The sequence below is a fragment of the Cornus florida genome, unplaced genomic scaffold (assembly GCF_030987335.1).
Source record: "Cornus florida cultivar Cherokee Brave unplaced genomic scaffold, ASM3098733v1 CherokeeBrave_3.0.0_Hap2_Chr01, whole genome shotgun sequence".
Lineage (NCBI taxonomy): Eukaryota > Viridiplantae > Streptophyta > Magnoliopsida > Cornales > Cornaceae > Cornus > Cornus florida.
Genome location: NW_026775571.1, coordinates 116,369,599 through 116,395,526, shown reverse-complemented (window position 1 = coordinate 116,395,526; position 25,928 = coordinate 116,369,599). Strand labels below are relative to the sequence as shown.

Genomic DNA, 25,928 nt, shown 5'->3' with positions numbered 1-25,928 from the left:
ACGCTATGGCGGTCTGGCCATCCTTTAACATGGTCTCGTTCGGCTTCACGAACGTCCCATCCGTTCGGGTGTACCGAGGAGCCCATGGTGGTAAAACAGGAATAGAAGGAGAAGCTAAAGCAGAAGCAGAGGCACCAGCTGCAACAGGCTCGGAGGGGGCAGGAGCTCTGACTGGGCGATGCAAGAGAGCGCTCGGCCCAGAGACTCGGGTCCTTCTTATAAGAGGTTCCTCCTCAAGGTTGACTCCACCGTCGGGATGAGGCCTTTTGCCTCGTTCTTTGTCCCGAGCACCCCCAGCGGCAGCAGGGGTAGTAGTGATTTGTGGAGATGTACTCGGGTTGGTAGCAGGGGTGCTGACAACAGGATCAATAGCCACCGTACTCGGGATGGTGTCAGAGATGATGGCTGAAGAAGAGGCTGATGCAGGAGAGGAGGTTGCTCTAGCAGCAGAAGTGGCTGGGGGAGGATTTTTCCTCCTACCAAAGGAAGGAATCTGAAGCCTGCTCATGGTATAGCCGAGGGATGAGAGCGCTAGAAGGTTGTCTGAAGTGAGGAGGTCTGAGCAAGAAGGAATATCATTCAGAACGTATTTCTTCAAGTAATTACTCATATCCCTGCAAACACTGTAGCTCAAGTCATCACAAGGTATGCCTAAGGAGCGACATAAGAAAGTATAAAAGCGAGGAACACATGTTTCGCAGGGAAAATCGTTTTTGTGAGATTTGAATTTCTTATATGAGGAGACAGAACAGACGCCAAAGGCGCTCGGGATTGGGTAATCCTCTGCAGCCGGCGAAGACCAGGCCCCACTAACACCCACAATGTTATCCCTCCAACCCTTTTCAGATTTGATTGTATCCGTACATATGGACATCTTGTCGATCGGGTAGAGGTGGTAGAATGGCTCGTCAGTTCGGATCTTACTGACCTTATAGCAAAGAAGAAGATCTATGAGGTTAAGGTCCAGACTTCTGTCACGAATCAACAGTAACATAACGGATATGATTCTAAAGAAATTGGGGTTTACCTGTAGGGGGGAGATCCCCAGTCTATTGAAAACATAGTTAAAGAAGGGATGCAGAGGGAACCTAATGACATTCAGTTGAAGGTTTGTAAATAAAACCTCGCCGGGAAGAAGGCCGGCACCGGTCATAATATTAACATCCTTAGGGCAAACCCTAACTTGGATGTTGTCAGGAAGTCTAAGTCCCATATGAAGAACATCTAGATCTACAACCATGGTGGAAGTGATTGAAGGATCTAAAAGGGTAAAAAGAAGTCTGCCGAAAGTAAAAAAGAACAAAACTAACCTCTGGGGTAGAAAGCAACAAAGAGCACTGCAAGATCGCTGGAAGAATGACTCTTGAAGAATTTCACCGGATGAAATTTAGCACTGTTCTAAAAAGATGAGCGAGAGATTTGACTGATGATGGAGACGGTAAAAAGGCATGAAGTGGCATTCTAGAGCCTTATAAAGGCGAAGTGGACCCGAGGGCCGAAGCGTCAGGGAGGCGAGAAATTTATCAAACCCCGGAACATTGATTCCGGATCTGACCGTCCGTTCCCCCATAAGGGTTTCTTGAGCCGTCAACATCATGATGAGACGTCTTTAATAATTACCCCCTTATTAAATAAGGAGTAATTATGGGGGCAGTTGAGGAGGCCCGAAGTGACATGGGCCGGATATGACCCGCGAACACGACATCCGATCCGTGCAGATGGGTTGAGCCCATGGAGAGACACTGCGATATGGGCCGAACGCGAATAGCCCATCAAAGATGACCAAAACTCACAGAGGAACGGGCCCAAATCTAGCAGTCCATTAATGTTTGTAAGTATCTATAAATAGGAGAAGTAATAGATAGAGGAGGGGGATTTTTTCTGTTGAAGTGTAAGAGTTCTAGAGAGAGAAAGGAAGAATGAATTTCTTGCATCTTCAGATGCATAGCTGGATACGATGGTTAGAGGTGTACCCTATTTAGGTTTAGGTACACATGCCCACTTCGTGTGCGTTTTAGCATGTTACCTCTATTCAGGTTGAGACCGGCCTGTAGTCCAGTGAGAGTCCTTTAGTGTGACTATATATATATTTACGGACTATTAGCTATTGTGGAATTGTTTAGGATGTACATGCGTATCGGGCCTCTGTTTGGATTGTAGTAGTATAGAACTTGCGCGTGGGCCTGACCCACTTCTATTTTTCAGGTACACGACAGTTCCAGGCTTAGACGTGTTCGTGCTGAGCAGAGGTCTCTATTTCACTCTTCCAACGATGTAGGATTCTCTCCATAGTTTTATTTCTGGATGTCTATTACAGTTGTTTTATTTTCCGTTTGGAAGTATAATAGGGGTCCACTAGAGATGGATTCCCGAGTTGTAAACTGATGGAGTTTTGGAGTTTGGGTTTGATGGATTTTAATAATTATAATATTTTGCGGATTCTATTTTTAGTTTCTTTCAGCTTTAGTTTCATTTCTTTATTCATTTTGTATTCCGTGTTCATTATAAAATATTAATTGTTTGATATTCCCTCGGGTTCGGGTCTGGGCATGATCAACCCGTGTTTCGGATCCGAGGGGTATCACACACCAGCCGTCGCCAACCGTTGCACCAGTCACACCGCCGCAAACCGTCATCAGTTCCGTCCTTGCTACCTTGCCCACCGCAGTTCCTCATCACAGTTGACCACTGTTTAAAAATTCATAAAAAAGACTACAAATTAAAAATTAGATTAATAATTTTCAATGTTTATAAAAAAATCTGAATAATTGAGTTACATAGTTCGCTTAAATTTTTCTAAATTATTTACTCCCTGCAATCAATATATTGTTGTTTGTAATATTAGTATGGCTAATTTGCACAAATCTTCCCTATGGTTTGTGTAATACCCCTAAAATTAAAAAGGATATAATTGAGATTTTACTATTTATTTTAAGTGTTTTATGTGTTTAGGTTTAATTGATTAAATTATTTGTTCGTTCTTTATTTGATTTAATTGTTTAGTCTTTAATTAATTTAATTGTCATTTAGGTTGTTTTTGTAATTTAATTGTGGTTTTAATTAATTGGTTAATTGTTTTTTTATTTTATTTAATTAAATAGGTTAAATTATTAGGGTTTTGTCTCTTTACTGTCACGTTTGAATAAAGCCGCCTTGTTTAATTAAGCCACCTTAGAGATGTAAGGAATTGTTGATTTCTGTCTCTACGATTAAAGTAGAATTAGGGTTAATATCTTTTCCTAAGCCTATAAATAAAATAATAAAGGTCTGCTTAGGGTTGTAAGCACAAACCTTATTCACGAATAGTGAAAATACAGAGAGTGAAACAGAGAGTTTAAGGGAAAAACTGAAGGAGAGGAAGGTAGGGTTTGAGCCAAAGATTGTAAGCCGGACTAAGGAGGAAGCTTGAGGGCTGTTTGAGGGTTAGAACCGGAGCAAAGGAATCCTTGACGGCGATCACGATCGCCAGAAAGTCTAGGAAGAAGACGACGTTAAAAGGTTTCAAACCGAAACCGAAAGGCAAGTTCTTTTTTTCCTCCTTCCCTTTGGCTTGTGTTCTGTGCACCTAGATAGTCTCTAGGGTTTAATTAATCAAGAACTGGAATTTACATGGTTAATATATGCTATATTGATGGCTGTTCGTTGTTGAAATTAAATCTGTTACAATTCGTGCAAGTCTGTTTAGTTTTGTTTTCTTAAAGCATGTAAATTCTATTGGAATTTTAGTTACTGTATTTTCTTTCAACAACTGTAAACGAATGATTGGGATGCTACTGGGATTAGATAAGACTCCTAAGTTCAGTAGTGAAGAGGAACAGAGGGGATTGGAATGGAATTGATATTGCAAAATAGTTTCAGTTTTATTCCTAAAGCATGTTTCGTTTCGGTAATAAATTTAGTTTTAATTTGATTTCAACTTCTGCAAACGAATCATGGGAGTGTTACTAGGGTATTATAAGACTCTTAAGATGAGTTTTAGAAATCAACAGAATGGTAGGGATGGTCCAGAGACAGAGCAAACAGACTGAAACGAAGCACCCAGGACTGAAGGCTCTCAAAGGAGGTAAGAGCCGGCTCCATAGAAGTGGGAGCCGACTCCCACAACAAGTAGAGCCGGCTCTAAGGAGTCCTAGAGCCGGCTCTAGGCTGAAAAAAGAGCCTGCTCCAAAATTTGGAACAGGCTCCCTTTTTATTTTACGATTTGTTTTAATTTTTTTTTAATTTTCTACGTACTGTGCTTACTATTGGAGCATGGGTTTTAAATCTGTTGGGTCTGGGGTTCCACAGAGAGTTTAGAAGGCTGAATTTGGGTGTTATTGGGATCTTAAATTGATTAGGGTTTAATTCTAAATTGTCGGGACAAACAGTGTAAAAATTAAGACACTCCATATGTTGCTAACAAATGGAAGATAAATTAATTGTTGAATTAAATTTCAGCAATTTGATGGAATATAATGTGTTTATAAAACTTGTTTTAGAATGCATTCAAGTGCATGATAAGGTCATTTAATTATTAATTTTGATCTACGCATGCTTAAGAGGCTAGTTGCTGAATTATTAAATCGTTTCCTGCAACTATATGGTTAATGCTTGGATTTAAATTGCTGAAATATTAAACAATCTTCTGAAATTATTTTAGCAATTTATTGGATAATAATAGGATTATTTAACCTATTCACATGCATGATGGAGTCCCTGACATATTAAATTTGGTCTATGCATGCTCTGGATGTTAGTTGTTGATTTATTAAATCGTCTCCTGCAACTATATGGTTAAATGCTTGGATTTAAATTGCTGAAGCTTTAAATATTTTTCTGCAATTATTTGGATGGTGGTTTTTGGGTCTGTAAATTATTGAACTGTTATATATGTTGTAATTTACATGGATATGGAGGATTGTATGTACCGGTATGGGACGGTGACATACTAGGGACGGTTTAGCTCAAAACGCATAAACCTAACCTAATAGATTAATGGAATGGATTGAAAGATATCGAATCCTAATTGTGACTAAGTCAGATCAGCTATAACCAAGTTGGATGACTTCCTGGATTAACGGATGGTAGTTAAGTCATATCAACTGAATAAGTCGAGTGACTAACTAGTTGGTTTATTATATGTCAGTTTAATAAATAGTTGAACTGCATACCTTGGATTTGGACGGACTTTATATATATGTTTATGGTACCACGAGTTGAGCTTGAGTCTCAGACTCATTGGTTAGAGTGCGTATATGCAGTGGATGCGTAGCTGGCTATAATAGGTTGAGGTGTACCCTGTTAGGTCTAGGTACTCATGCCCACCTTTGGGTGCGTTTTTGCATGTTGTCTTCTATTCAGGTTGAGACCCCCTACATAGTCCAGTGAATGTCGCTTAGTGTGGATATTTATATATGTATGGACTAGATAGCTATTGCTGAGATGTCTAGGGTGTATCTGCGTATCGGGTCACTGTCTGGATTGCAGTTAGGATAGAACTTGCATGTGGGCCTGACCCACTCTTATTTTTACAGGTGTTCGTCAGTTCCAGGCTTAGAGCTTGATCATGCTGATCATATACAGTTATTCACTCCACCGACGACGTAGGAGTATTTTCTTCTCATTATGATCGTTGGTTTTCTTTACAGTTGTTCATGTTCAGTATTGGAATATTTTTAGTAGGGGTCCACGAGATGGATTCCCGAGTTGTATTAGAAGTAAAGGAGAAGTTGGTGTATTCAAACTAGTTCTTGCATATAAAGTTTATTCGGAAGTTTTTTTTCCATTAAAGGATTTTCATTTTAGTTCTTTTCAGCAAAATTTTATTTATTCCTGTTTCCTATATTATATTCTATGTTCGTTAAATTGCTAATTAATTTGATATCCTTGGGTTATCGGGCGTGGGCCTGGCCAACCCGCATCCGGAAATCCGGGGGTATCACAGTTCGTATCAGAGCTTGACCCAGCCGGAAGTGTGCCGACGGGGACATCGGGCCTCCAAGGGAGGTGGATTGTGATGACTTTGTGGGTGGGTGTGCCGTGGGCGGGTGTGAGAGACACTGACAAGTTATCACACTGGCGAGCTACAGGTGCACAAGTCCCACATTGCCTGGGTAGAGGAAAGGTGAAGTGCTTATATGTAAGTGCATCATCTCCAATTGGTATGAGGCCTTTTGGGGTGAAACCCAAGAGCAAAACCGTGCGGGCTCAAGCCCAAAGCGGACAATATCATACCATGTGGTGGAGTGGGTTGTTACAGTTTGCCATAATTACAGGCAGCACCCCTCCTGTTTTAGAAATTACGCGGACCTCCCCTACTTTTAAAAATATCCTACATGGACCTCCCTTCTGTTACGGTCAACACCAGTCAACAACGAAAATTAATGACGTTTGCTACTATTTTTATTAAAATCCCTATATAATTAAATATTATATAATTAACTATTATATTTTAAAGATATATATATATATATATATATATATATATATATATATATATCAAGCCTTCATCTGGTTTAATAAGTGGTGATGGTGGCGAGGATCTCTGACGGCGACAGGTTGTAGTGGTGGGTATCTGTGATGGCGACGGGTTGTGGTGGTGGGTTTGAGACGGTGAGCTGTGAGATGGGCAAGGCTGTGAGATAGTGACGATGAGGATCTATGATGGCGGCGAGGATCTGTGACTGCGACGGGTTGTGGTGGTGGGTTTGAGACGGTGAGGCTGTGAGATGGCGAAGGCGAGGCTGTGAGATAGCAACGATAAGGATCTATGATAGTGAGGCTGTGAGACAATCTGATTTTCCTTCTAGGTTTTTCCTTTTTAAACTCGTCTGCTGTGAGACAATCTATTTTATTGTGGAATTATGATTCAATATATTTCACACTTTTATGGTTTTTAATATACTTGTTTGAGTGATTGCATAAAAGCAACACCGATTGGGTTGTTTCTGTTGATGTCTTTGTCGGTGGAGCAATCAGTGGGAGTAAGCGAGAAGAAACAGGCGGAATACCGTCGTTGACTCCCCTGTTTCTCTTCAACATGCTTTCTCGGCAAATAAATCGGCGCCGTTGTGGGAGATGACATAGGAGTCACCATTGACAACTGATCTGAAGACGTCGTCTTCTCGCCGTATCACTTTAAAACCCAAACGTACAAAGGTTTGATCACCTTCAGGTTTCGACAGAGAGGGCAAGTGGAATACGATTGAAACCGCATTCCAATCTATTTTTGAATGATTTGGGATTGAATTTTAATGTGGGTATCGATTTGAGGATTGAGAGATCAAGATCGCGATCGAAGGCGGCGGTGGCGGTTTGTGATACCTCCGAATTTCCGAATGCGGGTTGGCCAGGCCCACGCCCGAATACCTGAGGATATCAAAACAAATTGATAATAAACGAATACAGAGTACAAAAGAATAAATAAAGAATAAATAAAATGCTAACAAGAAACTAAAATGATAATCTAATAATAAACCTCATAATATATTTCCATTAATTAATAAACTCTTCTGATACAACTGATCCTCCAAAATACAACTCGGGAATCCATACTGTGTGGACCCCTAGAAAATCCAAACTAAACAAATGACAGTAATCTAAAACAGGAAACTGAATCATAAAGGAACTCCTATGTAGCATCGGAAGAATGAAGTAGACAGATCCCCGCTCAGCACGAACAACCTCTATTCGTGACGAACACCTGAAAAATAATGGTGGGTCAGGCCCACAAACAAGTTCTACTCTACTACAGTCCAAGCAGAGATCCGATACACGTATACATCCTAGTCAATCCAACAGTAACTAGTAGTCCGTATATATATATATACACACTAAAAGAACCTCACTAGATTATAGGGTTGTCTCAACCTGAATAGTAGGCAACATGCAAAACGCACATATAGTGGGCATGAGTACCTAAACCTACCAGGGTACACAACTACACTATATCTAGCTACACATCCCTGGCGATATACGCGCCCTAACCATTGATCCTAAGACTCAAGCTCATATCATGGCACCATAATTATATATATAAAATCTAATAACCATCCTATCCAGTATAAATTAATCCTCCATAAGTCATTCAACTTGTTCAGCTGACCTGACTTGAATATAAGTAGGACTTAACATTTTAGTTAATCCATTCCCTTATATAATAAATTAATCCTCCATAAGTCATTCAACTTGTTTAGCTGACCTGACTTAAATATAAGTAGGACTTAACATTTTAGTTAATCCATTCCCTTATATAAAATAGGTAGGACTTAACTGATAAGTTAATCCATCCCTAGAATGCCACCGTCCCATACCGGTGTATTAAACCACACAATCCAACAATTGGTGTAACAATTAAGGAAATACATCAAACATTCCATAAATAACTATGATAAATATGATAACAAGTTATCACATAATAGGAATGACTTATTATTTCTTTAAACTTCCTATATTATATGTCCTACACAAACTGAATCTTATACATGATGATATTTTATTATACCGTTAAATAAGGATTCTATATATCCAATTCATCCTACACATTTAATCTTACTTGCTAAAATATTTTAAAAGATTAAATCCATTCGTTTGTTTAAAACATTCAAATAGCAAGCATCATTATGATTGAGTCTATTTAAATTTATTAAAACCCAAACCTAGTCCCTATTTAATGTTCAGGAATCCTAGGCATGTTTCTACGTTCCATCATTCCACAGATATGAAAAATACATAATTTAAACATGTAAAAATTCATATAAGAAATCAAATCAAAATCATGTATTTTATCAATTCATAACACAAGAACAAATATGAACAAATTTCATAAAACCTATGTTCTAACCCAATTAAAGATGCATAATTATTTAATTTTATGTGTTTAATAAATCCTGGAATTTCCTAGACATGTACAGAAACACGAATCAAAGGGAAAGAGATAGAAGAAGAACTTGCCTTAAACTTTCGGATCGAAAGTTAAACTTTTCTTCCTTGATCTTCTCTCTACAGGATTTTTCTCCTCATTCCTTTCTTTTCCTCCTTCTCTCTCTAACACTATCTCTCTAGTATATATCACGTGAATATTTCTAACCCCCTTTTACAACCTATAGCTATATAATTATAGGCTAAATAAAATAACTCTAACCCTTTTCCCAATTCAAGTCAACTAAAAAAAAATGAAAATAAAAATATTAAAAAGGTAAGCAAAATATGTTACGTATATAATTTATCTATATGTTTATTAAATAAATAAATTATACACATTCCATTATTTATTAATGGATTATCCAATAATATTTAAGTTAGTATAATATTATAAAGTAACTTAAAACATAACACGTATCAAATCTATGTATATTTTTATTATTTAAATAAACATATACATCAGATTAAATATTACTACCCAAATTACCATAAAAGTAATTAATAAATTACTTTCTCTTATATATATATATTAAAAAGGTAAGTAAAATATATTACGTATATAATTTATGTATATATTTATTAAATAAATAAATTATACACATTCCATTATTTATTAATGGATTATCCAATAATACTTAAGTTACCATAATATTATAAAGTAACTTAAAACATAACACATATTAAATCTATGTATATTTTTATTATTTAAATATAAAACATATACATCAGATTAAATATTACTACCCAAGTTACCATAGAAATAATTAATAAATTACTTTCCTTTTTATATATGTATATAATATATATACATACATTATCCATAGGTAATAATCCATACATATTCAACCTCCTATCCAAGTAGTCCATGGGACCCAATTGGTTGGCCCATTACTACTAACCATAACCATAAAAGAAAAATAAAATAAAATAATAAAAGAAAAGAAAACATTTAATTTACAATTAATCAAAACACCATTTAAGCACATAATCTAATTAAACAATTAACACATAGACAAATACAAATAATACATAGACACATAATCAAATAATCAAGTAATACCAAATTCAATTAAACACATAAGCAATTAGTCAAATAATTAATTAAATAATTAAAAAATACAATTAAAACAAATAAATAAATACTGAGACTATCCTTTTAAAATTAGGGGTATTACACGGTTGATTCTACATGGCCGAGCGCGAAGTCGAAATGGTGAGAAGGTTGGGTTTGGTTTAACAAATCGTCTTCATTGGGGGATTGATCTAGCAGTGAAAATCAACGACAACGATGGTGACGACGATTAACGATGTAATTTCTGTTGCCAGAAAAACAACTAAAGTTCTGTGGTTTGGTAATTTACAATGTGTGAGTATCGTGAGGGTTGAGACTAGATCGCGCCCAAACTGAAACTTGTGAAGCTCTTCACCGAACTGAAATTCTTTGTTGCTGCAGTACTTTTCTGATCACTTGCTGGACTGAAATCAACTAACCATGCTTGAATTGTGGTTCATCGGACCTACTGTGCCCTTTGTTGCCTCTGAAATTGGAAATTCATTAATATATATATATATACACACACGCACATTGGGGTATTTAAGTCATTTATCATTGAAAGTTGAGGGTATTTCAGTAATTTTGACAGGTTCGTTAGTGTATTTAACGGTCCGTCACATGTAAGGGAGGTCCGTGTAGGATATTTTCAAAAGTAGGGGAGGTCCGCATAATTTTCGAAACAGGAAGGGTACTGCCTGTAATTATGACAAACTATAAGGAAGGTCTGTGTAAATTACCCTATTAGTATTTGCATCTTCAACACTAGATATTATTGAATTTTATGATCATATTTATCAAAGTTCATCAGGAAGTAATATATACATGTATATATATATATAGTCAAACTTCTTGAACCATTTAAAGAAACCCTCTTTTTCTCTTGAAATCAAATGTTTCAGTAGAAAAGAATTTTGATCAGTATAAAATTTCTCTTACATTGAAATATGTAGATGGTGAATCATTTGTAAATTTGGTGATTGTACCCATGGTCATGATTAGAATCATTACACCCATTATAACCACAATCTACAGACAAGCCAAAAGATTCATACTACACAAACGCAGAACAATTCAAAGATCCAAACTAGACACTGAGCTTTGAGTCCTAGTCTGTGTCCAAACCTCTCGAAACGTCCCCACCATCATTAACCTTATCGATGCCTCTCATCCCACTAAGAAATCCCCAGTCCGCATCTACTTCCTCCACCTCATCGAACTCACCGGCCGCGCTTTTGCCATTCTCACTGTCCACAAGACTTGTAAATCCGGCCACCCCGCCCAGTTGCCCAAGCCCAGTCCGACATCATCAACGCCTTCGATGACTTCAAGCATCACGTCGGATGCCTTTGCATTTAGCCCCTCACCGCCATCTCCTCGTACCGAGGACATTTGTAATATATTCCAATCTTTCTGATTTGAAGAAGGAAAGAAAAATGAATTGAGTTGAGAGAGGGGTAATGTTGTCTTTTGGCTTTTCCGGCGGCACCCTCTTGTTAAACTACTGGAATTAAATGTAACAATTTGTTAGTTCAAGGGGGTTTTATGTAATTCAAAGGGGTTAGTTGCAAAACCCCAATAGTCTAAGGGGTTTATTGCACTTTTCCCTATATACATATCCACACATACAGAGTCCTTTCTTTCTTTCTAGAAAGAAAGGACTATTGGATTATTCGGACTAAACCCAAACCAAATTGACTTACAATTTAATAAACCTAACCAAAGTGATTTACAATTCCAGTCCCAAACCAAGACTTATTACAATTCAAACCCAAACAACATGATTCATAAGATCCAAACGGAATAATACATATTGAGATTCCACAGTGATGATTAACGAGAAATACACAGAATCTAGATCACTGAAGGGACTAAATACAAAACATGTAGATGAATTTATTGGTTATATATAGAAGATTGAGAGCGTCTATAATTCTCACAAGGGTCCGATGAAAACAAATTATAAATTCAAAAAGACTAATCACATGGTACATGAACCCCCTTAAAAAAAACAAAAAAACAAAAATAAAAACACTCTCAGAACAACCTAACTAATCTTTTGAAGAACCCTAGTGCTGTACAGTGCTACCCTATCTAGATTTCAATTAATATATGGCCACCATTTTCAGAATAAAAAACAGCTGAGAGCCTCAATTCATAGGGCAGGAACAAGCTTCCACAAGACTTGAATCCAGAAATCAAGAACTGCTACCTTGTTGATGACCTAAAATCATCGGCGACAGTTCAGTTCGGCAACGCTATAAGCGACACGGATCCTGCTCAGTGTGAAATCCAGTTCACATTGACGAAGAAACTGTAACTCCGGCGAGATCTGAGCTTAAACCGGAGGGACTCGGACGGAACTACAAGATCCTTTTTTTGTGATTGACGAAGTGGGCCCTCACATCGTCGAAGATGTCACTACAAAACCCAATGACTGGGTCTAAACAGCACCGCCGCAGGCAACGGCGCTCCAGCGCTAAGGATGTGAATTGGGTTTTTCAAGGGTTCGCCATCGCCGCAGCATCACACATGTGGGTCACGTTGTGCCGTCGTAATGCGTTATAGATGAGCGGCGCGTTGAATTTACGAAGACAGATGTTGGTCGCCACCACTGTGCTCATCCTTCGCCGGACGATTTCACAGCCGGAGTATAGAGAGAGAGAAAGGAGAAGGGTAATTAGAGGAAGGGTTTATGTATATATCGATGTATAGAGAGAGAGAAAGGAGAAGGGCAATTAGGTCATTTAGTCGTTTTTTTTTTATATTTTACTTTAAAAATTAATCAAATGATGTAGGGCAAATTAGACTTTTTGCACGTTTTTAGGCTATGTTTGGCTGTCAAATCTAACAAGGGGGTGTTATTGTCCAAAAATTGAATAAGTTTCTTTTGTGTGTCCTTTTGGCAAATCTCAAGAAGTGTTGCTATACTTTACCCAGTTTTTTTTTTTTTTTGCTATTTCAATCACTGGTGTAAAAAATAAATAAAAATAAATCACTGGTGTCCAACAAACAATTGACACATTATAATAATATCTATCCAGACTCTTACCAGAACTCCTAAATTTTTTTCATGTTCCATTTTATTTTGTGTATGGCCTCTTTGTTTTTATATTGTTTATGCAATAACTACATACATTAAACTTTCTCATGTAGTGCAGTGCAGGGAGATACAAAATCAAGGTAAATAATTTACATGTAATAAAATGAAGCACTTGAATTTCATCATATCATTTTTGTCTTAGGCTCCATTTGTTTGAGTGCAAAATATGTTTTAAAAAATATATTTTTTGTCTTTTTTGGTGTTTGAAAAAAAAATATATATATTATAACTTAACAAAAATAACTTATGATGAACTCGAGCTCAACACCAACCTATAGCTTTGCCAAACATAATATATATATGAGAGATTGAAAATAGATTTATGTAGTCGATCATTTTCATATAGAATTAAGGTAATATATATATATGTTTTTGGTGTTTAGAAAAAAAAAAAATTATAACTTAACAAAAATAACTTATGATGAACTCGACCTCAATACCAACCTACAGCTTTGCCAAACATAATATATTTATGTAGTCGATCATATTCATATAGAATTAAGGTAATATTAAGGTATATTACCTTAATTCTATATGAATATGATCGACTACATAAATCTATTTTCAATTTCTCATATTACATGTTATTTCACCTACTATATTCAACTTTGTAGAGTCATTTATAATAATTTTAGGCTCTCTATTATATTTCATAGTTCTATTACCTCTAGTCCTTATTGTTTGACCAGTGCATCTCTAGGCGTGTTCAAACCATATAAGTTTACTCTATCCAATTTTCTCTCCAATGAATGTTACACTTAATTTTTTTTCTTAGTCTCATTAGTTGCACTATATTTTCTACTTTGAACCTAATTGAGATGTAATTCAAGTCTAACTTAAGATTTATATTTATGAATTTACATTCTTTCACCGAAAAGGAAAAATAAAATCCATGATTTATCTCTCGACGAAATAATAATATTACTACTACTAATAAGGGTAAAGTGCAAAAAACCCCCCTTTAACTATTGGCCATGTGCAATTAACCCCCCCGAACTACAATTTGCCCCCTTGAACTATTGAATTTAGTGCAATTGACCCCCAATGTGACATCTCCGGCCAATTGGTGTAAATGGAAATAGTAAAAGATAATTTTACCTTTATAAAAGCAACCTTATGACCATAGTGACATGGAGGGGAGCTTCAATCAGTGACAGACATACCCACGCCGAACCGTGCCATGCAACTTCTCCGGCGACGACAACCCATTTCATTAACTGAGTCGTATATGCACTATGGGTCAAGCACCTTAACCACGAAGCTTCAACGGCATCAATGGTGGTTGCGAGACAAGAACGGCGACTGGTGTGATTCAGTGCTTGCCGGTTTCTAAAATCAATTCAACCTCTCTGCCGGGAACTCCCAGTCGTCCCAACACGGCTTCTGGGCAGGAGCATTCAAGACGTTCGAAAAGACAACAAGCGGCTTCGCCTCTGCCTCACGATCTTTGTTGTGATGGTGCAAACAAAGGTCCTGCAATTGATTCCACCCGATTAAGAAAAATTAGTAGATCAAATATGCGACAAAATGGGTTCATTCGGCGATGGAGCCACTGGTTATTCCGGCGGCAGTGAAGCTGAAGCTGAAGCCAAAGAGGTGGTAGTGGCTGCAGGTTTTGATCTACACTGCGAGACAACCACCACCACGAACACTAAATCCAAACTCCAAATTGAAAGCCAAGAACGCACAACACGACCACCGGTCTTGATTTGCAGGTGGTTACCAAATCGTCCTCAATAAATCGATCTGCTGCAGTGGTGGCCACTGCCGTTCCATCCCACCGAGCCGCGCCGTGTCGCAATCTCACAGATGAGCTTCTTCTTCCATTACCGGTCAAACCCTCACCGAACGACCTCTTCACAGTCGGCCCCTCCATCGCGGACGAGCTCTTCACAGCCATTCCATCCCGCCGAGCCGCGCCGCGTCGCAATCTCACAGCCGAGCTTCTTCTTCCATCGCCGGTCAAACCCTCACCGGACGACCTCTTTACAGCCGACCCCTCCATCGCAGACGAGCTCTTCATAGCCGATCTCTCCATCGCGGACGAGCTCTTCGCAGTCGATCCCTCTTGCTTGATTTGGATCTTTTTTTTTTTTTTTTTTTGGATTGTATATTGTGTTTAGGCTTTGCTTAAGCCTTGTTTGGTTGAAGCTCAAGCACTATTCTGGGATTAGACAATAATAAGGGTACATGTGTCATTTGATTCACTTAGCTTAAAGGGTTGTATGGTCATTTAAAAAAATTTGAATAGTCACGTAACCCATCATGTGCGTCTTTACAGTCAAATTCAACGGACTTGTCCCCGGACGGGGTTAATTGCACCAAATTAGTTAGTTCAAGGGGGTTATATGTCAAATTAATAGATCAGGGGGGTTTTTCTGCTTCATGGCCAATAGTTGAAGGGGTTTTTTTTGTACTTTACCCTACTAATAATGATAATAATACAAAACTAGAAATTAGATTGAATAAATGACTCCATATAACTTTCATTGAAATAATTTTAAACAACAAAAATTGATATATCAGTCTTGTTTGATTATTTGAATTTTATTTTATTTAAAAATCTACAAGATTTATCTCATCACATATGCTTGATTTTTCTTTTTTTGTTGTAAAAGGAAAAAAAAATGTTAAATAATTTTAAACTATGGTATAATAAATACTCACTATTTTTCTTATTTATATATATAAAAAAATTCACTCTCATAAATTGAATTAGTTCTTAAATTATTATTCTTATAAAAAAAAATTCACTAAACTCCCATAACAGTCACTAAACTCCCATATCTAATAAATTAGAGTATGAGATCCAATTTGTATAAAGATCTATGAATCATCCTTAAGATTTACCCAAATTAAAATGTAAGTTTGCCCAAATACATGAATAATTATAATCATCTTCTACACTAGTGCGCATGTGAAACTTTTGTACGAGTTCCGTTTAATTACTGTAATGCCCGAAAAAATACACACGGCATTAAAGGGCAGCATGTCACAGTTGTCACATACACTCTACAGTACATACACTTAAATGTTCTCCTAATTATATATATCGACGACATATATGGGAATTTTGGTAAGACCACGGGCCGGAGCCTTAACCCATCCGCGTCTCTCTCCTCGCTCTCTCTTCTTTCCACAACAGAGGAGGAGGAGAAAGCCACAGTCAAAAGTCTCAACCACCTTCACCTCTCTCTTTCTCTTTCTACAACTGCAATCGCAGAGCTCCTCCTCCTCCACCTCTAGCTCGGCCGCCGCCGCCGTCACCACCACATTCACTAACAGTTTTTCTTCGAATAGCGTCAATGCCGGCACAAAAGCGTTCTTACGAGACCCCTCCGGAGGAGGAAGATTCTTCGCAAGCCGATCAAAGCCACCACGAGCAAGCTGAAGATGGAGACGGTATGTATATTGCTTGATAGCTTCGAATAAGCACAATATCAACCATATAAGAATTTTGTTCAAAATATTTAATTTTTTTTTTTTAATGAAATTTTGATTATTGTTGTACTTGTTTGACCTATGCGAATCTTTTATGTTTCTCAGAATCAGATGGAGCCCCTTCGCATAGTTGTGGAGAGAAAGACGAGTACGTTTTCTATCTTCACCTCTCTTCCTATTCACTATATTGTCGTGATTGTTGATTTTGTGACCGTTTGATGCGTGAAATGAACGAGTTTGGTTTGAGATCTGCATGTTTTGTTTGGTTGTGCGGTTACTCTGGCTACCTCATGAGCATTGTGGAAGACAGGCTCTGCGTGTACGGAGTTTCCGAGTACTTTGAATCGGTCAGCGGTGTGTTTTCATTTATTTATTGTTTATTTTTTCTTCCAGTGATTGGAAATTATCTCTTTCGTTCTTTGTTTATGGGAATAGTGCGTTGTGAGAATGTTAACGAAGCTGGGTTTTTCGATCGTCTGGTCTTTTTCACTTGACTTGTTATTTCTGCGTGAATCATTGGTTGCATGTTGCCCCTGCATCTGGTTAGAGTGATTAGATTTGCTTATGTGCCTCAAGTTAAAATGGAGTTGCTGGTAGGGAATTGTTTGGTCCAGTGGTTGTGAGGTTGTCTATTTTCCATATATCCACTTATTCATTCTAAATATGAAGTTTGGATTTGGATACATGTTCTCGAGCTCCCTTAGTTTTGTAGGGACTCTAACTTAGATCAAGCATACTGGCTCATGGATATGGTCATGGGATTGCAGATTATTAGCCAGGTAAGCCAAAGGGGCTTGCTTAAAATACACTATTAATAGCATACACTTCATGTTATAGGCAATCAATTTTAATATTTTTTGTTTTTTTATTATGATGGTGATATCAATCTCTCCATCTCCATTTGTGGCTTTCGTGAATTATGTTTGTTATACAATTTAGTTTTATTATGTAAGCCAACAATGAGAAATGATGGCTGCCTCCTCCATTTACATACCCATGATTTATTTGATGTGTATTATTATGTAGACCAACAATGCGAAGTGATGGCTGGATTCTCCATTTACATACCCATGATTTCTTTGATGTGTAAAATCACCCACTGATATTGTTTCCTTTTTCATGGTCCGCAATATGTTAAAGATGAAAATTTCAGATCAACATATGCATGCTACAGTATGATATTGCCTTCTTGTACGGGGTGCATGCTACACTAAACAGGCAGCCTCATAATCGTTGTGCAGTTATGTTGTTATAGGATCAACCACGTAGCATTTTCCTATATATTTGTATTATTGAATGCTATGTTCTGGGTACCATTCAACGTGAGTGTAAAGGTCTGAAAGAACACACCCTTGGTTAATTGTCCTTCTCTCACATTTCAAGTTAAATCAACTGCAATTGCTTAATATTCAAGATGGCACTAGTTCTCCCAGGAGCGTGTGCTAATCAGCAAAGATTGGTCCAGCTTCTACATTGCCCATCGGGTTTGGTTGTGACAATTTGGTATATAATATTCTAGATAAATTTTTCTTGAACGTGGAATTAGTTTAGGTGGCATACATTGTTCCCTACTAAAGAAGTGAGAAGTATTGTTAAATTCAAGGGCGGATCCAGGAATTGTCAATCGGGTGGGCTAATATTTCTTTGGGTGGGCTAATACTAGTAATACTTTTTTTTTTTTTTTGGGCTGTGCTAAAATTAGGTATAGTAAAAGTTTTTTTTTTTTTTTTGGGGGTGGGCTTGAGCACACCCAAGCCCCCCCTTGGATCCGCCAGTGGTTAAATTACTCAGTTGCTCATACTGGTGGCTTTTCTGTGGTACTGAACTGGATTGTTGATTAATATACCTTTGGTTTCTGGCATTGCTTTAGGTGGTGATGGTGACAATATTGGGTCATTGATCTGCCTTCTTCTTTTTTTTTTTTTAATTTTTTTACTTGGCAATTTGGGTGACACTAAAACACATGTATTTTTTCATACCACACTGAGAATTATGTGCTTCATAATTGTTTGTATCACCTTGCTAAAACTGTAACACTGCATGGTAGTGCTCACTGGGTCTATCAGAAGGCATAACCCTGAACGGTGTTTCAATATGCTATTGCAAATGGGATATTCCTGTGTGATGTTCACTGAGGCAATTAATGCATTCATCATAAGTTCTCTACTTTGACCTCTGCAGATGTTATCATGCATGAAAAATTATAGAAAAGCGAGTTGAATCTAAACTAAACTCATTTAGGTTTACTTAAATTAAAAAGACATTTTTTATTGCATTACTCTTTGGAACAACTTAAAGCCCCAAATGCCCTTTACATGTCAAACTCATGTTTTTTATAATACAAACTGAATTGGTTTTCCATTGGCCAGAGTTTATTTCTTAAAACTAGTGTGTTGGAATCACTTGACCATTTCTGCCACAAGCTTCCTAGTTTTTTGGTTTTTCCATGTGCTTGTGAAAATCTTTCTTTCCATTTCAATATAATCCTTTGGTAAGGATTTTAGATCAAATTTACCCTTGATTACTGATTATCTGATAAAAAGGTTTCTTGTTAGTATGGGACCACCCGGGGCACGGGGGAATGTTGGAGTCTCTTTGTAGGCCGAAGTGTGTTCATTCCATTTTTCGATTAACCTGTCTTCTTTCTGCTGAGAGCGTGGTAATTTAAATTATTTGATAGTCTATCTTTATATTGCATCATACATGTATCTGCCAATAATATTTTTGAAAAATCTCTGTGTATTAAATAATAAGGGGGACTTGTGTATACATTGGTCACCTATTTGCCAATAATATGTTTCTTGATATGCAAATTTTGTATTTTTTTTCTTTGCAGATTTGTCATTGTGAAATTGGCAGAAATACGCAAGGAAGTACAATGTCCAATTTGTTTAGGTACTAATTTAAGTTCCTAAAGATACAAAATTTTAATTAAAATGGGTATCTTATTGCAAGTGAGCATAATTTTTGGGGTTCTTCCATATTTGGGATGAAGGGGATGCAAACGGTGTATTAGATGCTTGAGAAAAGAATGAGTCATTACTTGATGTTTCTGCACACATGTGTGTGTGTGTGTGTGTGTGTTGCATAAAAAATAGGGCAAAGCCAGGACACGAGGCTCCCACCATTGTGGGGTCTAGGAAAAGGTATGCAACCTTACCTTTACATGTGGAGAGCCTGTGTCCTTGTTTTGAACCAGTGACCTCTAGGTCACAATGGAGCAACTTTACCGTTGCAAACAAGCAAATAGTTTACTGTCTATTTTATGTTCCCCAAGAATGGTTGTTGTCAGTTATTTTTAAAGCTGCATATGGTTGTTGGCCTTCTAAGGAAGTTACTGTACTGTATTAAAAGATTTCTTCTTTGTTGGATAGGAATGGATATTTAGACAAAGAAATCCATTTCCATTTTTCAACACACCAAATATCTCTTTACTATTTAAACTTCATTTTTCTCCTGAAAAAAAATTTCATTGGAACATGTGGAACCTAAAGAAAAGTTTTGGAAAGAACTAAATCTTAAAATATTTATGCGAATTGTCCAATCAGGCCTTTCATTTCAGGATACAAGGAAGTTCTGGATTGTCCCATAGAAGGTTGTATGCTTATTTACCATTGGGCATGGATGCACAATAAGAACTTAAATTCTGCCAACTCCATCTTCTGAAGCCACTTGAACCATGTTCCTCCTGTTCACGCTTAAGCATCAAAATTTGCATAAAAAGTATTGATTTACACTTTAGAGAGTAGCTTGGGAATTGACAATACATAAAACTTTACACTTTAGAGAGTAGCTTGGGAATTTCAAAAGGGGACAATATATTTAATTCATGTCCCTTAACAAGTTAGAATCTGCAAAATGGAGAACTAATTTGGACGGAGTAGTGATTAAGGTCAGGGTTCAATGTAGAAGGGTTTACTAGGAATTTGTTGGGTTGAATTTTATAAAGGAAAAATAAAAAAAAAAGGGTTTTGGGGGCTGGGCTGTTCAAAGATTGGTTGCTTCTTTGAATCTTGATAAAGGTAATGATTGGGCTTGGTAATGTTCTGTTTTGATGCTGAAAAGAGTGATTAACGAGGTATTGCAATATGTCTGAAAGGCATGGTTTTGAGAATGAGTCTCTATGTAGCGGCCAAGTCATAAAGGAGGTGAGTCTGATACTATATCGGTGGGTATTGGAATCACATCAGACTCGTCCAAGTTCCCGGAGACTTGGATGAGTCTCTTCCGCGTCTATCAAGTTAGAACAGTATTACCCAATACTTTGCTGACTTGGATAGTTGGCACTTCTTCCATGGTGTGCGAGGTCAAGAAATGCCCGTTACATCGTGACCTCACCAGCAACTTAAAGCCATGTTATAGGTAATCATGTCTCTGTTAAGAGTTGGACCCCTCATTGGAGTTAGAGATTTTTACTAGTTAGTCCAATATAAACTATTAGAGTCCACTGCCATAACTTGGCTCAAATATAACCCATGGACCCCAATTACAACTCATGTTCAACAATACAAAATGACCAAAAAAACTTTTACTCCTAGGTTGGAATATGAGAAAACATAATTGAAACTGACCCCCAGGATTCTAACTTATTAACTAAAAATAAAAGAAGATTCAACTCTGGTAGAAACTAGATAATTAAGGGTTTCAAGTGTGCTCCATCTTGACGTTGAACCAATTTCTAAAATTTGTATTTTATTTAAATTTGTTTTTGTTTGTTTAGTTTCTTATAGACACCATCACCGCTTTGTATGGCTAGGGATCATTCGGAAGACTAGAACAGTTATGGAATGCCTGCATCGTTTTTGCAGAGAATGCATTGACAAATCTATGCGTTTGGGGTATGAATTGAAATTATGTTGCCTTCTCTTCATTAATAGACTAGTGTCTATAATCTTCCTCTTGTTCAAATTGATCCGTGACCTTCAATGCAGGAATAACGAGTGTCCTGCTTGTCGAACCCATTGTGCTAGTCGGCGTTCTTTGAGAGATGATCCAAACTATGATGCCCTCATTGCAGCTTTATATCCAGATATTGATAAGTATGAAGAGGAGGTATTATTTAACCAGTGCCGTGCAGCTTATATATTGGAAAGTGATATTACTCTTACTGCTCTTTCATGTCAAGCACTTATGCGATCTGTGGTTGCAGGAATTAGCTTTTCATGAAGAGGAAAAGGCTCGCAATAAACAGGTGAGAATGAGATCTTTCCAGGTTCACATGCAAGCATATACGCCTGTGCATGCATGTTTGTTCAGATTCACTTTTCACATGTCTCAATGATTCCCATGGTTCACATGTATAGTGTGCCATAACAAGTTATGGTAGAAATGCAGTTCGTTTCACTGGAAAAAGGTAGAACAGGTGAATTGTGAAAATTTCCTTGCTTTTTTTTTGCTGAAACGAATTGCATGACTTCCTGTAAATGTGAAATTGAAGAAACCTGAAGGGTTTGTAGAATGAACAGCTGTGGTACTGGTAGAGCCTTGCCATGTAACTTTTTTGAGAACACGAAGAGATCTTTCCATGATCCTATGGAGGCATTCACGCCTTTGCATGCATTGTTTGGATTCACATTTCACATATGTCGATGATTCCTTTGGTTGACATCTGTAGTGTGATATAACAAGTTATGGAAGGAATGCAGTTTGTTTCACTGAAAAAAAAAAAAAAAAACAAGTAAAAAGGAAAAAGAAAGAAAGATAAACAGCAGGACAGGTGAATGATAATTTCCTTTTATTTGTTTGCTGAAATGAATTGCATGGCCTCCTTTAAATGTGAACCTGATGGAACCTGAAGTGGTTTTAAAATGAAGAGCTGTGGTAGAATAGTGTCATATAACTTCTTTTTTTGAGGACCCTTTGCTCTTGCATATTGATCATAATATTGAATGCAGTATTCTATGAAGTGGCTTTTGATCACTGCAGGGGCAATAGATGCAGACAATACCATAGCTAAAGTTGATTTTTCCTTTTGGTTTCACTGAGTTTCTCCCAGACCTAATTTCAGAAATGTTTGAACAGATCCAAGCTTCAATAGCACAGACTTTTCGACGACAATCAGATGCACTAGGCAGAAAACGTGCAACAGCTAGAGCCACTGCAGCTGCATTTGTAAGGAGATCACAAGGCAATTATCGAAATTTGAGGGGGAGGAGAAACCATAGAGCCTCTGAATTCCAGGGATCTGACGATGATGAGGATGCTAATGGAAATGATGGCAGCAAAGATTCGTCTTCTGCTGATGAGCGCTGCACAGAAGTCAAACCAAAAAGATACAAAAGATGGGGAGGAGCTCGGCTATCACATCATTCTTCAGCCGCAACCAGTGCTGATGGAATCTGTGATGAAAATTTCTCAGAAGTAAACAGAGAATCAGTTGGTGCATCTATAGGGCTTGTTGGCAGCTCAGAAATGCTTGCATGGGGCAAAGGTGGCATGCGGAGTCACACCCGACATGGTAGTCTGAGTGGTGGCAATGGCAAAATTGCCCGGAACAGCCGCCTCTCTAAGTTCATCGATTTCCTTCGGAATTTAGGAGAAAAGGACGATGCGGTAAGATGAAGTGCATCTTTTTGTGGTGATCTTATGAACTTTGCTGCCATGAGTTGTAAATCCCATATTTGGCTATGTATTGGCACATACCAATACAAGGCGAAATATCTTGAGTCTCTTATTGACAGCTGAGTTTTAAGATCATCTCAGATATCTTTTGAATTGTTTATTTTTTACGGTCCTCACCTATGGCACACTAACATGATCAATATTTTGGTTCCTGTTATTGCAGTCGGATATCCATCTTAAACTGGTCTCTTTGGATGAAGAAAGAATACCCAGTTTGCAGCGTCCAAACCTTTGCTGCAGGCCAACCTTGTCAGTCAGACACCTACACCAAGTAAATATGCTGGCACTCTGAACTGCACTTTTCATTTTACTATATTTGAATTGTGAATAATCTTCCTCCCTAAGACCCTAGATTGATTTTCACATGTATGTCTATATGCAGTATGTTGCTCTCCAGACCCCTTTGCAAGCTGAAGACATTGAAATATTGGCTGTGAAAGAGCTGTTGCCTTGCAAACTCAACCCTCCAATTTCTTCTGGTGTTCCATGCAAAGATGAGTTCCTTATATTGGAAGAGGAGGAAACATTGGCAGGACTGCAAGCTAGGTTTAGTCAGGGCCATCTCGTAAGCAGATATAAGTAATATAACTCAGATTTGTGCAGGAAAACACACACACGCACGTGCACGCCGAAGTTGTGTGTCAGTATTCACAGTTTTCCATGAACAATTTATGTTTCGGAGTGCACAAGAACCAATTTATTTATTTATTTATATATATACATTTTTTGTTCTGTTTTCAGCTTCTGGCATACCGGCAAAAGTCGTCAGGTTCGGGAAACTCGTGAAGAATTGGCTGGCTTTGTCAAAGAGAACAAGGGACACAATAATTCATGTTCTGTAGGTGGATAAAAACATACTTGCACAAGGGTAGTAAGTTTATCATCTGACAGAGCTTTAGTACTGTCTTCTAAAATTTAATGCTTTAGGAAGTTTAGAAGTATAAAGAAAAACAATGAGAGTATAGAGTCAGAAAATGTGCAGTACTATGAACCTTGGACTGCTTATGTTATGCATTTACTTGTATACTACATCCGAACTTCACAATCATAATCCCATGACCTCCCACAACTCACAAAAGCATCATTTAAACCACTTGATATTGGCTGCACAAGGAGAAATGTGCACTCAGTTAATCGGGGGTGTCGAGAGGAATGGATTCAGCATAGATTTTGGCTTCCGTATGATACAAAATTTTGAGAGGGCAGAAATGTTCCAAATATTTTTATAGAGCTATGATCCATAAAATCAATTATACTTTATGAGTACCTCAGATGGGTTGTCTGATATATCAGGAATCTCAAATTTAGATATGATAATTAATAGCCGGAGTTATTATTCTGTTGGCTTATGTATCCCTGTTTTCCCAAATTATGGCATGGTATTGCGGCAGTGGACCATCTAGCATAACTGAGAGGGTTTTTGGTAGTATGGTGGTGGAGGTTACCCGAGATGGGTTCACGTTTAAAGCCATCTCATCTGTTGACCTGTGATCTCGCAGTGCTAAGTGTTGTGTAAGTCTAGAGGGAACCTTCTTGTCTTGGATTTTGATGCCGTTTGGCCTATAAATATTAGATGAGATAGGATCTGTTGCATCCCTTTTCAATGGATTGAGGATGTGTCTTTTTAGCTTGTAATTTACTTGTTTGTTTAGTTTGCCTTGTCTGTTTACTTATTGATTTTGTTATGATTGAAAATTAAAATGCTGAATAGTTTTAGTTTAGCCCAAATTTTTGGTTAGGAGAAGTAGAGACTGTCAGTCATATCACTCAACAGGTCTGTTTGGTGCAACTGTAAATCGGCTTTCCCAGCTAAAGTGTGTCCACAAGAGTCGGTCAATATTTCATGCCGAAATGAGTCACCATTGTGCCACAATCCGCTCTCAACACCCGGAGATTCGAAACAAGGAACATTATTAAAACCCCCCAAGATGTTCATTTATTCTTTCCGAAATTTGAGACTCCAAGAAAGGGAAAGGAAAGTTTTTCCTTCAAAATTATCATATTAAGTCATTATTATGTGTTTCATTCATTTTTTTTTTTTTTTCATTATTATTCTTCAAATCACATCGTTTATTGAAACAGTAACTATTATAGTAAAGCTGTGAACATTATTTTTTTATTATAGTAATTCACGCAACATTTATTCCTTATTCCTTCGCTCATCTTTTTCCTCAAAAGAGAGAGAAATTTTTTATCTCTCGTCTTTTTTATTACTCATTATGCCTATAAAGAGACATTACCGTTCCTATTATCTTCCAAAACAGTGGACGCCAAATTAAGCGTATAGCACAAGTTCGCTTGACCCCGACAATGACAGGACGTGAGTCTACAGACACTAATACAAGTCCTCGGCCCACCGGACCAGATGGCCCATCAATCGTCATATAGGCCCTTTGTAATGGCCCTACATTTGATCTATGTCAAACTTGATTAATAAAATAACAAATGAATCACCATTTAGTCTCTCTCATTCTTAATTAATAAGACTAGATAAACTTAACAAATCTCTCTCATTTATTTATTTATTTCCGTTCATAATAATTCACTCACCTACTTTTGAACTTGCATTCTGAATTAATCTCTCTCATCCTTGATTAATTAAACAGGATAAACTTAGTAAGGAAACACAATCATTGGTTTGAACTTGAAGAGAGAACAAAGGAAAACCATGTTTGGTTAAGCATGTTGCAATTGTACTTTGCAAACTTATTGAGCAAGGTGTGGCATTGGAGAGCAAGAAATTTGCTAGCTAGGTAGGTGGTTTCAAATTGGTAACCAAACAGCAGAAACTAAAATCTAATTGACAATTAA

The 25,928-nt window shown here is 37.5% G+C and overlaps 1 protein-coding gene across 4 annotated transcripts; it reads left to right on the top strand.

Annotated features, from left to right (window-relative positions):
- Positions 1-16,117: 16,117 nt before the first annotated feature.
- LOC132316233 (putative E3 ubiquitin-protein ligase RING1a) lies at positions 16,118-24,404 on the top strand. 4 transcript variants are annotated; one of them, XR_009483918.1, is made up of 10 exons: positions 16,118-16,457; positions 16,602-16,644; positions 19,333-19,391; positions 21,253-21,334; positions 21,428-21,548; positions 21,646-21,687; positions 22,518-23,048; positions 23,281-23,388; positions 23,500-23,757; positions 23,859-24,404. XR_009483918.1 is itself a non-coding variant. In XM_059814743.1 (10 exons), exons 1-10 carry the CDS (start codon positions 16,361-16,363, stop codon positions 23,901-23,903), a joined length of 1,311 nt encoding a protein of 436 aa, XP_059670726.1. In that variant the 5' UTR covers positions 16,118-16,360; the 3' UTR covers positions 23,904-24,404. The 4 variants fall into 4 exon arrangements, 3 of the variants coding, with proteins under 3 accessions (XP_059670726.1, XP_059670740.1, XP_059670734.1); XM_059814743.1 differs by having other exon boundaries at positions 23,500-23,682; XM_059814757.1 differs by lacking the exons at positions 16,118-16,457; positions 16,602-16,644 and adding an exon at positions 16,665-16,850 and having other exon boundaries at positions 23,500-23,682.
- Positions 24,405-25,928: the final 1,524 nt, after the last annotated feature.